At 37.0% G+C, this 17,491-nt stretch overlaps 1 protein-coding gene across 10 annotated transcripts in view; it reads left to right on the top strand.

The window, feature by feature from the left end:
- Positions 1 to 17,491, top strand: part of TANC1 (tetratricopeptide repeat, ankyrin repeat and coiled-coil containing 1) — a 159,908-nt gene that overhangs the window by 64,189 nt on the left and 78,228 nt on the right. For 8 of the 10 annotated variants that reach the window (XM_087881918.1, XM_034425697.3, XM_034425687.3 and 5 more), the window contains one exon: positions 11,644 to 11,844. The exons of the other annotated variants lie outside the window; for them this stretch is intronic. In XM_087881918.1, the coding sequence (XP_087738044.1) occupies positions 11,745 to 11,844 (100 nt within the window). In that variant the 5' untranslated portion in view covers positions 11,644 to 11,744. The remainder of the gene's footprint in view (positions 1 to 11,643; positions 11,845 to 17,491) is intronic. 10 annotated transcript variants of the gene reach the window in all.

Genomic DNA, 17,491 nt, shown 5'->3' on the forward strand with positions numbered 1-17,491 from the left:
TTTCTGTGTATCTCTTTTTTGTGTGTGGTATGTGAACCCAATAGCAAACTGAAACAGTAGTTATTAGTATTTCTGTGATAGGTTTCCAAGATTTTCAACTTTCAAAATCATAATCATTTTAGACATCTGAAAAGCTAAAACAGACAAACTCCGTTGATGTGCATCATATAGGCCATGTGTCACGGGATTTTAATTTTCTGGCATGAAAAGTTCAGATCTGTTCATTGTAAATGTGGAGCTATCCTTGGAATCTTTTCAAGTTGCAATCTGATTTTTAGCACAAGTTCCTCAACGGAAGATTTTTTTTAAAAAAAAAACTAAATATATGGATCTGTTTATGATTTATTGAATCCTATTCCAGTTTTCTGTTGCTGATTATTATAAAAAGTTTAATCACGCCTGGGCACGATGCGAACCGGTAGTAAAGGTAAGTAGAATCCACCCCTGGCTATTAGCCTTGATGGTAATTTGATTTAGCAATAGCAATAAGCACTTAGAGTTATATACCCCTTCAAAGTGCTTTCTCAGCCCTCTCTAAGCAGTTTACAGAATTAGTACTCCAACCATCTGAGTCCTCATTTTACCAACTTTGGAAGGCTGAATCAAACTTGAGCCGGACAGGATTGAACTGGCAGTGGACAGCCTGCAATACTGCATTCTAACCACTGTGCCACCACAGCTCTTAAGGCCATCTGCTGGAAGACTAGCAGCTTTCTTCTGCAGTTGGTTGGATTGTGAGAACAAAGCAGTGAACTAGATTGGCCATAAATCCAGCAGGACACTGTTTCTGTTCTTGTCACTGGTCTCCCAAAGTAGTTTAGTAATTCAGTACTCTATTCATAAAATTGTTTTCTAGTGAACTAGAGTATTTATAACAGTATTCAACTATTGTTTATAGTGTTCTTTTAATTTGATCCATTTTATTTCTGTGAATCATCTAGAAAATATTTGTGTATCTTAATCTGAACTCTGTAGCCCTTTTACAAAAAAAATGTCTAAAATGCCGACCAATGCCTATAATAACAGTGCTACAATTTGATGTTTATTAAAACTTGGGCCCATTGATTTTCCAAGCTTTAGATATTCCAAGTCTTTATTACATATATCATACATTAACCAATATGTTTTGGGTTTTGTATAGAACTGGCTTTATTTCAAATACTTATCTTTTAAATATTCAAGTATTTCAAATGCCTCTGAAACAGCTAACCGGTTGAGGCCATACTGGAATGGCCTGTATTTTAACAATACATGCTTTAATCGTATATACCACCAAGGAACTGATTCAGGTAAATTATATTCAAAATGTAACCTCCAAAAATATCATTTTAACTCAGGTACTCTTGGTGGTCAACTATTTGAAGAAAATGTCTGCGTTTTGTACTGATACTGTATTAGACTGCACTGATGGAAAGAATTCCTCTAAATTGTTGCTTTGACTTGTGACCCAATTGCTAGTATTTCCTGGTTCTTCATTGTTGGTTTAGAGCAGATGCAAAATAACAGTTCTTTGGGATTTCTATTCCATCTGTTCTTTCTTGTCTTTTTACTGCTTCTAAAAATAAAATGGTTCTTATGCTAGGCGACTGAATAGGATTTATTACCCATGAATGTACCAGTTCTATAGAATTATGTTCAATGGGAAAATAAATTAGTTGTTTTTTTTTAAATTGGCGGCAGAATGTTTTGTGTCAATATATGCCTGGCTGGAATGTATGGATAATGTGTTTATTGAGAAAAGAACCCTTGCATTGCTTACTGTATAATATAATGAAAGTGATACAGACATCTGTGCTGCCTGCTGAATATCACAGCATGTCTGTTTTATTTAAGCGAAGTATCACGGAGATCACAAAGTTCCGTTGATCTGGCTGATATGCATGCAAGATTTCCATTTTTTAAAATCTTCTGTAAAATTATTATTATTATTATTATTTGCTTTAATTTATATGTTGCCCTTCTCTGGAGACTCAGGTAATCAAAAATTACTTTTTGATAAAGATACAACACAAATCTATGTATTTCAGTTGAATGTCTCTTTCATAACTTTAAAATACAGCAAACATTGGACTTGCACTCCTATTTCCTCTATTCTCCTCAATACCAAGTCATTCTCTTGGTTTATCATTTCTATTTTCATTTTAATTTTTAGGACTTCAGCCAATTTGTTTTCCAAATCATTCTCTCGGCCTGTCATTTGTAGTTCCATTTTCTGTACTGACAGTGTTGGTTATGATAGCTACTAATTTACGACTCCATTCTTCAAAGATCTCCTTTAATATTTCTAAAGTTACAATCTTTTCTGTCAATTTGTAAGTCCCAATATGAGCTGACATCAACTGTACTGTATCTTTTTTCCTTCAGCTTAGAATCTTTAGTCCCTCTAGTGTCCAGTTTCTAAAATCATCACTTATCTTTGTTATGGCATACAATAGCCATAACAAAGATAATAAATCTATTTCCCACAAGAACCTATTTTTTATTATTTAATTCCAAAATCTTTTACTAAAAGCCAATATTCCAAATTTATTTGGATCCTTAATCCATTTATAACTTTATTAGATCAAAAATTTATTTAGTTTTTGCTGTTTATTTCAAATTCTTTAAGTTCTTAAGTTTATAATTAATTTTTTTGTTAAACCCATCCAATGAAGATATTTCAACCTTGTCATTCTAAAGATCTCTAGTACCTTTAAGATGATAAATAGGCAATTTCTGAAAGTGATTAGAAAGTGATGCTTGGAAATTTTAGTATCCTTTAAAATGTCCACTACAATTGAAAGCAAGATGCCTGGTCCCCATCACCACCATTGTCTCCTGGTGCTCAAACCCATGGAAAACATAGTCTTGCAGTCTCCTCATGAAGAGCAGCTTTTCAGAGCAGATGTGAGTCATGACCCATTCTCCTTATCTGGAGAGATTCCAAGGAATCAGTCTACTCACAGGTTCCTTGATTTTTGCCTGGTCGTCAGCTGGTTGTCAGTGCTTCAAACAATTAGGCATACCTCCTTCAGAAATCTTAGTTTGTCAGACATTTCTTAATTTTGTTTTCTTTCTTCTCTTCCATGTTCCTGAAGTCCTCTAATAATCTTTGTTCTCTTTGTTAAGCTGTTTCTACCACTTGGAGCTCTTTTCTATCTATCTATCTAAATTACTTAGCATTTTAAAAATATATCATTTGCTTTTCTGTTTTTCATTCGAATTTTATTCTATTTTCCCCAAAATAAACTCATATTTACTTTTAAGCAAGGTATTGTGTTGCAAAACAGAATGCTTTACTGGAATCATAAAGCTTTAATCTGTTAATGAAAGTGATAGACCATTAGGCAAAGTACTGAAATTGAAAAGAGACATTTCTTATGTATATTTCATTTTTGTTTTCTCGGGAAGAGAAACTGCTTTTTAGGTAGTTTTTAAGCCAGTCCTTTAGATTTTGAGATTGTTAATTTTTGTTAAATTTACACCAAGATATTTGCCAATGTCTTTTTTCCCTTTTAAAATAAACTTCTTAAGGTCTTGCTTGAAAACATCAATGAATTATAGAGGCAGAAAATATATCACTATGTTGATGTGTATAGTTGGGCTAGGAATCTCTATTCCTAATCTCATTTCATGAATATATGAGTGTGGAATTGTGTCTGGGTACTCTGTAAGATGATGTAAATCAGGCTAGACATCACTGGGTCTCACTAGTAGAAAATTGTTATCAGTTATTCCCATTCTATGGAACATAGTCCACAATTCTCACCAATCTATGGATTCTTATTTATTTATTTGTATTTATATATCATCAATTTTGCTATTTGAGGCAACTCTAGGCCGTTACAACATAGATGACATCAATACGTACATTAAAAAATATGTTTAGCATTTTCATTCATAGTAAACTTACACCAGGGGTGAAATGCTCCCGGTTCGGACTGGATCGCCCGATCCGGTAGCGATGGCGGCAGGTGGTTCGGAGAACCGGTAGCAAAAATCCCTGCCTCCCCCCCATCATGCCCAGCTGAGCCGCACGATCATCAGAGGCTTTTTTTTTAACTTTTAAAAGCATTTTTTCTACAACCTCTTCCAACGAAAAAATGCTTTTAAAAGTTAAAAGAAAAAAGCCTCTGATGATCACGCGGCTCAGCTGGGATCATCAGAGGCTTTTCAAAGCATTTTTTTTCTGCAACTTCTTGGCCGAAGAGGTGGTTAAAAAAATGCTTTGAAAAGTCTCTGACGATCCCAGCTGAGTTGCCTGATCGGCAGAGGCTTTTCAAAGCATTAGAAAAATTGCTTTGAAAAGTTAAAAAAAAAAGTTGGCCACGCCCACCCAGTCACATTACCACCACCACCACCAAGCCACGCCCACAGAACCGGTAGTAACATATTTTACATTTCACCCCTGATTTACACCTTTATTTTTCTACATGTATTCATGAGTTCCACTGCATAAAATCAAACCACCAATCTGTTACATACTTTCTGTTTGGCTTTGTTTTACAAACACACAACATTTTTATTTTTATTTTTAATTAATTCATGTTCTTTACTACTTACGGTACTCCTCCTACATTCCAAAACAGAATCTTCCATGGACCATACTTGTCAGAGATGGGGCTATAGTTGTTATCCTTTGTGACCTATCATGTCTTGTATAATTGGGGTTTTCACATAACACTTTTTAATAAGTTAAAAAAAGGTCTAGACTAGATTACAAACTTTAGTCATACCTATGCTACATGCAACAATTTTGCTAATAGAAAGTACATATTTTCTCCAAGGATATATTCTATTCTAGGCAAGATAGGATCTCTGATCTAGAGACTATCTTGTAAGCCAACATATTGTTGTCTGCTTTCCACCAACTGGGAGGTAACATGATACTCTGGGTACTGATACATACTAAGGAAAACAGAATTAAATTATTTACTACTGCAATATAATAATACAGCTTTTACTGTTAATGAGAATGTAATTGGAAAAGTGGTCCAACATGTCTTCTCTTTAGTGTCTAGAATATATACAACATTCCTTTAATCATTTTTTATTAACGGCTGCTCAACCTTCACTAATCAGTACATTTTAGATTGTAAGGCCAGGAAATGTGAACATTAGTATTGTTAGCAGTATATAGTTTTGAAGTGTGAAATAACTATTTTTGTAACAGATGTGTTCTAAAAATAAAAGTGTGAGATTAGTTTTTATTTGCAGTCTTCCTGTTATTTCCAGAATTGCATATTGCATAAATTTAACATTATTTAAAATTATAGTTAAGGTAAATTAAACATAAAGCTAAATGCCCAATTAATAACTACATATTTTTGTAGCAAAAATAAAATTACGTGGAGAAAAGTTAAAATATTTTTCTCATTGGTGTGATAAAGATGAAAACCTTGCCCCCTGCATTATATTAATCTGGAAGAGAAGTTTACATTAATACAAATAAGACCCATTTTCCAGTGCATTGTTGCTAGAAAACTTACATAAAAGTAATTTGTACACAGGGACTGGGTTCAATCATCAGGCTAATATGCCACCTTTGAGTTCCTGACTCTTACATCTGACATGTAAATAGAAAATACATTTTCCTCTTGAACAACTTGAGCATCACAGTTTTCTCTTTAACAACTTGAGTATCTTTACCCGGACTCTCACTAGAGAAATATATTGTAATGAATGAATGATTTCAGATATTCAGCATAGGATATTAAGATGTTTTATTTCTACCCTGGAGCTCTTCAGATGGATAAGATATATAGAAATGCTTGTTGCAGGAAATCCCCTGGCTGGCAGCCAAAGACATAGCTGGGTGTGGACAATGGCATTTTTATCAAACAATGTTAATAAGCTAGGTAGGAATGACTAATTAGGGCATTTATCCTGAATACTTTTCTCAGCCTGAAATCTTACAATTTTTATGATATATTTTTGTAAGTATTTCTAATTCCATATGATGTTTTGAATCCTAAAAAGAATTAGTACACTGAAGACAAAAACCGTACTTTCAAATAAAGAGGGACACAACTCTAAGAATAACAATTTGTCAGGTTGTGAGCTTTTTTCCATAGGTAGACACAACAGAACTGTTGAACATTTTTAAAAGGATAATCTATGTAAAGTGAGCCTAATGAATTTGTGTTTGAGTTGAAAATTGAATTAGAATCTGAGATCATGTTCTTAATTGCAGCAAGGTTTAGTGATTTAATACTTGCTCCACAAGAACTGCAAAAATATACTGTTTGTCTTTTACACAGGATCTTTGATGCATTTAATACTTTAAATATGTATGAGATATCCTAATACAACCATAATTTCTATAGTTGGCTATAGATACCCATTTTTTCTAAAGCAAGAAACTATATTACTGGCTTCAAAATAACATGAATAAACCATTTCAAACTGTGCTTTAATATCTTTTTCCTTTAGATTTGGTAATTATCAATTTCTGGTTCCGATGAAAAAGGGAATAATGATTACTAGAGGTTTTCCAGCATGGTGCTCCAAGACTCCAGGCATGGATATCACTCTTGTCCTATAGCTCTATAGACTGGGTCTAAACTGAAGAAACTCCCTCTGCTGACGGTCCCCAGTTTTGACTCAGTCTATAACTCTGTATAGACGTGGCAGAGTGAGCTCTGCTAAAAACAGCATTTGGTTCAGCACAGTGATTTGGAAGAAGAGTGCAAGGAAGAGAGAGAGAAGATTACAGCATGAAGAGCCCTAGGCTTGAGCCCACTGTTATTGGAAGAGTTGGTATTGCAGGAAAGTGGAGGCCAGAAAAGGCTTCACTAACTGCGGCAGCTGTTTTCGGGGGCCAGCGTGAAGAGCCTTTGGCTCGAGCCTGCTACTCCACAACGAGGGAGGTTTGGAAGGTGTCGCTGGAAGGAAAGGTTGACTCAGGCACATTTTGAGCTCCTCGTGGCTGCCAGCACCATTTGGAGCATTCTGCAGGCTCTGGCAGTGTTTGTTCTGGCTTGGCGCGAAACGGTGAAGAGGCCAGGTGCCATTTTGATTGTGGAGTAGCGTGGGGGCCGTAAGATAGAGCACGCTACTCCGAAAGGCCATTAGTGTTACCAGCTGGTACCACTCAGGAGAGGGCTCTCTCGGCTGCCTTCCCAGTAGGGAGTGCAGTCTCGGCGTTATTGCCGGCCCCAGACCACGTGGAGGTTCCTAGGCTGCTTACCTGATTGAGAGGTAGACCGGGACCTACATCTGTTGCAATAGAGACAGATCTGAGGCTTTTTGGCTGCCTGCTCAGCTGGGAGATAGACCAGGATCTCCAAAGTATAGCAGCCTTCTGGTACTTGCTGAGAGTGACTGTGATCTGGAGTGGTGAGATAACTGAGGCCATTGGAGCCATTTTTCTTTTGGGGCTTTTCCTGGCAGGAAGCTTTTTCTTTTTTTCTTTTCTTTTTTTTTAAGCGAGCTAGTAGACCAGGTCAGGGTCTGCAGTTTTTCACGTGTGCACAGAGAGATGGCTGACAGAGCTCAGGCGAGCAGAGCTACCAGTCGCGGCTCCAAGCATGGATCCTCTAAATCTAGGAGTGGGGCCAGGGAAGCGGCAGCCAGGACAAAATCCAAAGCCTAACAAGAAATCTTCTAAGGCCCAGGAGAAGGCAGAGCAAAGGCTTCAAAGGGCCTTGGAGAAGCAGGTGGAAAAAGGGGCAAAAGCAGAAGAGAAAAAGAAGCACCTAAGCCCCCTTGTAGACAAGCATGTTATGGTTGGCCCTGCTTTCAGGAGTCTGATAATCTCAGCACGGCAGGAGGCTTAATTATACAAGAGTCAGGTTCAGTCTCTATACCAGATCCTGGGCCATCAACAGGTGGCATGTGGACTCCACAGGGCCTCTCACCTTTACCACAGGAGAGGGGGGTGGCAAGTCAGAGAAGGCATCCACCCAAGGCTACCTTCACTCCAACGGCAGTGGGGCTACACCCGCTGGGGGAGGGCAACTCAGAAATGCCTCCTTTAGTCCAACAATGGATTTCTGAGGCAGTTAAGAGAGGGTTTGATACTGGCAGACAGCATTTTCACCAAACAGCAGCAGTGGAACCAAAATTGCAGGTACAGGAGAGATCCCCTCAGCTCCCTAGGGAGTTACCGAGTTATCAGGTTTCCTGTTCTCCGGACTCTTCCTCGAGGAATGAAGATTCTGTATCTGAGGAAGAGGGCCTGATTGATCAGGAGTTATCAGAAGATGAGGGTATGGCGCTGGAACAACCTACCTTCAAAGGTTTGTTCCGGCCTCATTTGTTTAAGGCACTACTTTTTAAGGCTAAGAGTTCAACCCGGCTAGGGACAAACTCATCAAAGCCTGAGACGTTTCAGGAGACTTCGGATCCCACTGATCTCCTTTTTTCGGAGCCCATGACTGAAACAGGCAATTCCAGCACCAAGATTATTTATGGACGTAATTCAGAGGCAGTAGGTTTCTCCTGGGGTTTATCCCAATCCCATGTCCTTTGACAAAAAATTCTACAGTGTCACCCCGGATCTCACGGAGCTTCTACAGATCCCAGAGGTAGATGAGCCGGTGATGGCGTTGGAATCCCCTTCAGCTACTCTCACTGATCCTGAGGATGTTTTTAAACCAGGTGAGAAGAAGGTGGAGCTTGTGGTTCACAAAGCCCACTAAGCGGCTGCCTGGGCGGTCAAGACTGCCACGGCCGCTTCTTTTTTCACCAGAGCGTCTTTGCTTTGGTTGAAGCAGATGCAGGAAAGAGTACCACCCAGTGATCCGCGGACTCTCCAGGATTTCAACAAGATTGTAGCTGCAGTGGAATTCACGGCGGACGCCACATTGAGAGTTCTTCAGCGAGTACTGGGAATGACCGGTGAGCCAGAACAAACAGGTACATTCCCGTGAGGACAGTCAGCTTTCGTATGTCCCATGCCTGGAGTCTCAGAGCACTGTGCTGGAAAAGGGGCATTGGTCCTACCTGAGATGCCCATTTTCAGACGGTGTGAAGAGACTCCAGACCTATTCTAAGGAGGGTCTGGTCCAGGGTATCTTTGGGGTGTTGTTGCAGATACTACGTTATGAGACATCGCTGTAACATCGTTGAAACGGGGGAGCTTCAGCAGAGGGCATTTCTTCAGTTTAGACTCAGTCTATAGAGCTATAGAACAAGAGTGATACCCATGTCTGGAGTTTCTTCACACTGTCTGAAAATGGGCGTCTCAGATAGGACCAACACCCCTTTCCCATGTTTAGTTACGTTGTGTTGAAAAGAGCACACAACTTTGGTAGTCATTAATATCTCAGCTTATGGAATCAATAGTAGTTGTAATACACATGGATGATGGCTGCTCTTGCTTAACAAAACCAGAACATAATATTATAATAATGTTTTTATTCAAATAATCAGGAATATGCTGTGAATCAGAGAAACTTCCCTACGTCAATGAAAAAAGTTTGTGTAATATATATTTTCGGGGCCAGATTATTAAAGTGCCCCCATCCATACTTGCACATGACAACAGCACAATCATATTCCATAGCTGTTGCTCTTAACACAGATGAAAATATTATGATTTAAATAAAGAGAAACATTGTTAAGCATCCATAGCTGGGCATTATCTTTACTAGGACAGATAAGGTCATACTGATTCAGTCTCTAGTCTAGGGGTGTCAAAGTCGCATCCTTACGTTGTCGTCATATGACGTATTGTGACTTTCTCCCCCCTTCGCTAAAATGCAGGTGGGCATGGCCAGCGCATGATGCATCTGACTCGCTGGCCACGAGTTTGACACCCCTGCTCTAGTCTTTAGCTTTGTGCTGACTTTGCACTGGAAACCTTATGACTTAAACACCTTATGACTGTGTTTTGTAAATTTTATGTCTTGTTTCCAGTTATTTTTTTCTAGCATCCTTCCTAACTATAAAAATACTAGAAAACTAAAAGACCTGTATATGTTTTGTTGTTGTTGTTATTTTGGTTAGTCCTAATAAAGACATTTTAGAGACTTTGCTTCTGGCTATTTGTTGATTGAGGTGAAACTAAACAGAAAGAGGCTGAATATAGGTGGAAAAAGCCTAATTTTGTTAATATCTGTATTTGAGGATGAGTTACTAGTACTTAATTTTCTTAAAAGGCTTATTTTTTCTCTCTACTTTATCCGAATCTAAGTCTTCTGTTATAAAGTACTACCGGTATACAAGATGTAAAACATACAAACTGTTAAACTGATTTATTGGTGTGCATGTAATTAATGATTCAGCGGCTAGAAATTGGCAGCTGTAGAATGTGATTGTGGGACTGTTCTGTCATTAATTCTACGAAATATACAGACCTAGCAACAAGATACCAGATCAGCTTTCCCTAGCCCAATGCCCTCCAGATGTGGTGGAATTACAAGCCTCAGAATTAGTGACAGATTTCAGCAAGAGAAAGAAGTACTGAGTTGATGTAATTTGGGAAAAAACTTTACTACAACATTTTGTTGCAAGGCTTCCAAGTTCTATTTATTTTGAAGATTTATAGTTGGTCTTCTGCAACAAACTGCTGTAAAACAAAACAAACTTTCCCACCTCCTAGCAGTTCTTTGGATGATGAATGGAGACAGCATATCCTTCTCTCCGGTTCTGGCATCCTATGGCAACTGGCTCTTGGAGCCAAGTCTTCTTTTGAGGTTAGGACAGCAAAATCCTTGCAGATGCTCTTTCTAAGTGTTTGAGACTAAGGATGATCAAGGAGCTTGTCCCCTTGCCATGGCCTTCTTGTAAAAATAATCTGTGGTATATAATTTTAAAATGCTACATCCAGCATGCCAAAAATAGCTTCTTAACCTTAGTCTTTATTCTTCAGTATAATTTTAATAGTTATTCTTTTAATATTTTAATATTTATTTTTTTTATTTTTAATCTTTATTTAATACCAATAGAGCTAATAGTTTGGAAGAGTTGTATTTTTGTGTGTGTATCTCCAAATCAGTGTTGACTGTCTGGATAAGTGCTTACAGATGGCAATATTTCAGAAATGGTTTGCTATTTCCTGCTTCCTAGGGCTGAGAAAAAGTGACTGGCCCAATTGGCAGGGCAGGACCAGGAGTTATGGTCTCTAGCTTAGTGCCTTAATCACTACTGGCTAACTGGCTCTCTTTAGAGATAAATGTTACAGCCGTGCTATAAGAAAACAAATACAATGTTGCTTTTGTATTTGATTTATTTAATATTTTTAATACTTTATTTATGATATTAATTATAAGTCGCCTACAGTTGCTTTTCAGAGTGAGATGGCACTGTATTAATTTAATAAATAAATATTTTTTCAAGTGAACAGGATAAACATGAAGAACAAAGCAGTGGTCCAGTTCCTAGCAAAATACCTGGAATAGCTTTTTTTTCTTTGACATCATGTGTGCTAATTCAGATTTAAGAGTTTGACACTGGTGTAGCAACATGATTTCAGTACAAAACAAACTAATGTAAACCTTTTTGTTCTAATTCTTAGAACCTGAAGCAAAGTTTCTCCTGTTTACTAACTATTTTTGTTTCTAGTTCTCTCTTGCGACCAGTGCCACTAAAATTAATTTTTGCTCTGTTGCCAGTACATCAAAGAGATACGTGTCCTATATCATACAGCTCTGATCAATTTTGTAGGACTTATGAGATTTCATTTGCTAAGTAGCTTAATTTTTCACTTGTTTGTTTTAGGTGATTCATGTTCAGAAAATGTACCGCAGATCATATCCACATCTGGCCACAGTGCAGATTGTCAAAGTGGCATCCAACCTCTATCTGAAGATGTCTACAGAATGAATTTGGCCAAAGGAGTTTCAGTCTCCTTGCCATCATCACCTTTGTTGCCTCGTCATGCTTATTTGATGCAGACAAGAGTAAGCAAAAAATCTCCAGGTAACTAGAAAGATGCACTTGAAGTTCCATACTATTTAGTGAACAAAATAGTTTCCAAATGGCCATCCTTTGCAATTCCTTTCATTCCGGCTTCATTACTGCCTTGTTGAATTTTGGGGGTGGGTGGGAAAGAATATCCTACTTTTTATGCTTCTGATTTAATACCTGAAATTAATTGTCTCTACATTTTAACAGATAAATATGGATAAACTGCTTGTCTGACATTTTTACCTTACAGGTAATCCTCGACTTACGACCACAGTTGAGCCCAAAAACTATGTTGTTAAGTGAGACATCTGTTAAGTGTTGCCCCATTTTACGCCCTTTCTTGCCTCAGTTGTTAAGTGAATCACTGCAGTTGATAAGCTGGTTAAGTGAATCTGGCTTCCCCATTGATTTAACTTGTCAAAAGATCACAAAAGACATGACCTTGGGACATAGCAACGGTCATATATATGAATCAGATGCCAAGCATCTGAATTTTGATCACATAATCATGAGGATATTGGAAAGGTCATAACCATGAAAAATTGTCATAAGTAACTTTTTTCAGTGCCGTTGTAACTTTGAACAGTCACTAAACAAGCTGCTGTAAGTTGAGGACTACTTGTATTTGCCACAGTTGGAGAAGTCACAATGCACTTTGTTTATTTTTGGCGTAGCATAAAGTGTGAACCCATCCAAAGTTGTAGTTTACAAACCATGGTTCATGACTGTTACGTTTAGCACAAATTTTTGAAGTCAGCTATTGTTTGAATAGATACCTTACATGCCAGAGTTGTGTACTTCAGGGTTGACACTTAGGTTCAGTGCTGCACATTGGATGCTGCACTATAAAAAGCAGGTACATTAAAATTGATTTAATTTTAAAATTAAAAAGTAATTCATAAAAATTGGTGTTACCTTTCAGAATACCAAGGTTTTTCAACATGTTATAGGGCTCGTCCAATTGGAAACTTGAAGATTAGAAGCAGATAAGGTGATAAGAAAGAAAAAATTGGGCTTTGCAATTTTGTTGTTGTTACTCCCCCTGAATCTTGACTGCCTAATGTTGAACTTTATAGACCTATTGAGGACAGGTGTAAAGCTCCTGATTGATCAGTTATCAAAGATACACTGCTCATTATCTCAAATCCATGCTTGCTTGCTCATTTTTCTTGGTCTACTTGGGCAATTTGGAATAGTAAGATTCTGACTCCTTCTCCAAAAGGGTCCAAAAAATATTCTTGGTCCTGGTTCTTTCTTTCTTTCTTTCTTTCTTTCTTTCTTTCTTTCTTTCTTTCTTTCTTTCTTTCTTTCTTTCTTTCTTTCTTTCTTTCTTTCCTTCCTTCCTTCCTTCCCTCCCTCCCTCCCTCCCTCCCTCCCTCCCTCTTTCTTTCTTTCTTTCTTTCTTTCTTTCTTTCTTTCTTTCTTTCTTTCTTTCTTTCTTGTTCATCACTTCTGGACTATCTGTTAAGTTTGGATATGCATTTAATTTTTTACTCTGTTGCCTTATTTTGCAACTAAAACTTTGTCACTAATTCCACAAATAAATAGAAAAAGAGATGGCTTTGTTTCTCCATGACATACCAGCTGAAGCAATGTTTAAATTTCCCATCTTTAAAAAATGGTTAATAAATAAATTGGGTGAAAAAAAAATCTTCATGTTCTTTCCCTTGGGCAAAACAATGTTTAATATAAAGGGCGGAGTAGCACCCTACAATTGGTACAAATGTGTTATCTCATCAGTTCTGCGCACTTACATGCTTAAAGAAATGAGAGAGCGTTGAAAATAATATTTAAGGTAATAGACTAAGGGATGGACAGGAAGAGATCATTAGAAGAGTCCAGTGACATAATACTGGATGAAAGACTTTTTGTAACTTGATGTAATTAGAAATGTATTTGGTAAAAGTAATTTATAAGCGTCTCATATTTTGTCCTTGTAAAAAGTAAGTGTGAACTCAGAAAGAAGTGATTATAGCATATTTACCTAGATTTTTCAGGAGGGAGAATTTGGCTATATTACTTTTCTAAAGCTCTTATTTCATACAGAGTTTAGAAAACATGAACATTCAGTTAATACAGCAAATTTGGGATTATATTGCTATGCCTAGATTGTGTCTGACTTATAAATTACTTGTCAAGTTAAATAAAATATGATTCGGAAAATGGAGAAATGTTTGGGTTTGGAAAGAACAACTCTTGAAAGATTTATTTGTAACAATAAATAGAATGTTTGTGTACAAATCTTACTAAATAAGGTGTATCTACTAACTTCCCTTTTATCAATAAATTGGACTCAGTCCAGTATAGTAACATCATTTTGATGTTGCCCGGCTAGATTTCTAGGCATCTGCAATAGTTTGCTAGGTGCTTTTTATCTGTAGTTTTTGGTTACTCTAAATCAGGGGTGTCAATCTGGTAGCCCATGGGCCAGATGAGTCATGTGCAGGCCACACCCACCCCAGCTCCTTAAAGGGAAAAACATCGCGAAATGTCATGTGATGCCAACGTGATGCCGCGGGTTTGATACTCGTGCTCTAAATGATCCTTCTTTGAGCACTTTATTTGTCAAGAGAGAAGCACACATAGAAAGATATGTAATTTCTCCCATTTTTTCATTTTTATACATTAGTGTAACTAATGCTCTTTCTCAGTACAAGCACCAAGGAAGCTTTAATTGATTTCCTATGTAAACTATTAAAATTAAATATTGTCATCCAGGAACTTAATTTAAAAATATCTTTGCCTTAAAAATCTAATATATTTTTAAAATCCAGCTGGAGTTCATTTTGCTTAATGCACTGTTATAGAGCCAACTTCAGGTTTCTTTTTAAAATTTCTTTTTTCCTAGAACGAGTAGAAAATATTTCCAATACACCTAAATTTTTTCTAACTTTTACAGAAAAATATATCATCTTGATTGTAGTTAACTCCTGAACATAACTAAAATATTTAGTTGATATTTAGTAAATAAATAAAGCACACAGTGAAATGGCCCAATATTAGTGCCTAATGCTTTTGGGACTAAGAGACTTAATTTTATTTTGAGATATGAATACTGACATAGTAAATATTAGAATGAAAAAATAGGTGGCATCCAGACAAAAATTAAACATTTAAATTTGTTATAAATTAAATAAGTATAATTAACAAACAAGTGTCCAATGTAATTATTAACCATTTGAGTTACATTAAAATTACAGTCCAGGGGCAATTTGGAGAACTCTGGAAGCTTTATCCAGAGTTACGTTTGGAAGAGCATAACCTGTCCACTTAATAAGTATGTCATTTTTATGTGATAACAATTCTGATGTTTCATTTATGTAATTCAAATATTAAACATAGTAATTGGTGACACCATGTGGACAACAGTAGAATAATTTCTGGGTGGCTTAGGAAAAGGAATAATTGATGAAGAGAAGAACAAAGGAAATACTGGAACATAGTAGAGTAAAGGATCAGCAATTCAAGGGACATTCAGGAGTAGCAATAGTGAGAATGTAGGAAATTGTAGGTTAAATGAGAGAGGGACACAGCTTTCTCCTTATTCTCTTCTATCACTTTTCTCATTTGCAGTTAATAAACCGGTTTGGTATGTTTATAATGCCACCTTAACGTGTTTCATTCAAACATGCATGAAGTCAAAAGGGACTGCTCTGTTATATATGTTTAATATTTTCCTTGGTATAGGTCAGTAAAATGTTGTCAACAAGAATTCATAGCCGCGAAGACTTCCTGTTTGCTGCTGGCCGCCGCCAGACGTTCCTTAGGGATCGTCAGCTTCCACTGCCTGTTAGAGCCGCCTTCACAACGGAACGGCGGCTCGAAAAAACTCCGTTCCCATGAGGAAACGGAGATAGAGCCGGCAGGGGTGGGTAGAACTCTCTGCAGAGTCCCAAAAGTTTTTCTTTTACTTTTGGGATGGAGCGGATGAGATGCCCCATATCCCCAGCCGTTGCTCCGGGCTTTGGGAGACCTCTGCTAATGCAGAGCCAGGCGTCAAAAGCAAGCTTGCGAATTTGACAGATTACTCAAAGAAAATGTGAGCTGGACCTGTAATACTGAAGCGCAAGTATTTTACTTATCTTTTAAAAATTACTTAAGAGAATAGAGGAAGAGAAAGAGGAAAAAAGTTTCTTTTTAAAATGGCGTCTGCCGCGGCTGGAGAAGAGTTTGAGAGGGAAAGTTCTTCCGTTTTTTATTATTACAATGTAGCGGAATAAATACCACTGGCTACATTTGTAGACAAAACTCCGCTCCTGTTTTTGTTTTTCTCTTTTTTCCCTGGAGGCTTGAGTGTTGCTGGCTGGAAGTCTTTTGTCTTGTTTTTTTTTTTTTCTTCTTCTAACAAAGCCTGCTTAGGCGGAAACATGGCACTGAGGCTTGTGAAGTCAGACAAACAAATAGGTGGGGGGGATTCCCCCACCAAGAATTTAAAGCAATATGTTTTAACTCTTCAGTCCCAGAAACCTGATTTTAATATAATAGAATTTCTCTTAGAGGAGATTGAAAGAAGGGATGAGATTGTGAATCAGCAACTTGAAAAATTTAAGCAGGAAACTAAGGAATTGGTGAAATCCAAGTTTGACTTTTTGCAGCAAAAAATTTTAAAATTGCCAGAATTCATGATTCGGTTGGATACAAATACTAATTTACTAGAGTCAAAAATGGATGAAATTCAAGATAAATTGGACAATAGATTTCAAAAAATTGAAAATGATTTGTTAAATATTCAGGATTATAGTTCAGAAGAAAAATTTAAAATGGATGCTGACCAAAAGTCTGGTAATGTAGAATATCTGGAACAGAGGATTCAAAAAGAGGTTCTAAAGATACAATATAATTTCACAGAATATGCAATAAGACTTAGAGGTTTGCAGGAAAATAACAGAGATGACTTAAGGAAAATATCTTCTGAATTTCTAGCTGGGATTTTAAAGATTCAACCTGAGGAAGTGTTTTGTAGGATTGACAGAGCTTATCGAATAAACTCTTGGACTGCCAAGCAAAGGCAATTGCCTAGAGATGTGGTAATCTATTTTTCAGATAAAGAAATTAGGAATAAAATTGTGCAAAATTCCTTCAATTCTAATTTGCAATTGTATGGAAGAAAGATTTGGATTTACAAGGAACTCCCACCTAAGATATTAATGGAAAGGAAGAAATTTGGCTTTCTGGTGTCTGAGTTAAAAAGGAGAAATATTCAATTCCGGTGGGACGTCCCAGTTGGTATTATATTGAGATATCAAGGAGAAAGATACCAGTTAAATACTGTTGAAAGGGCGGAAGAATTTTATCAAAATAGGTTGAAAATGAATTTAACGTCTTCAGATATAATACAGGATAAGCAGAAGGAGCTGGAACTAAAGACAGAGACTGTACCAGATAAATTGCCTTTGGATTTATCGGATACCCCAGCTGGATTATCTACAAATTTGAGAGAAGTGCCATCTGATTTTAATGTGATGACTTATCAAGGCAAGGACAAGCATGGAAACCAATTAGAGGATATACAAGGGATAAAAAAGAAATGCGAGACACAAAAAATTAGGATGGAGGTCAAACCCACAAAAAGAAAACAAAAAAAGAAATAGGTTGTACAAAAATAGAAATTTCTAACCCAAGCAACAGTGAAGCCAGTGATTTTAAAATATGAATGATT

Source organism: Pantherophis guttatus, chromosome 1, assembly GCF_059756535.1.
Source record: "Pantherophis guttatus breed Tessera chromosome 1, ASM5975653v1, whole genome shotgun sequence".
Lineage (NCBI taxonomy): Eukaryota > Metazoa > Chordata > Lepidosauria > Squamata > Colubridae > Pantherophis > Pantherophis guttatus.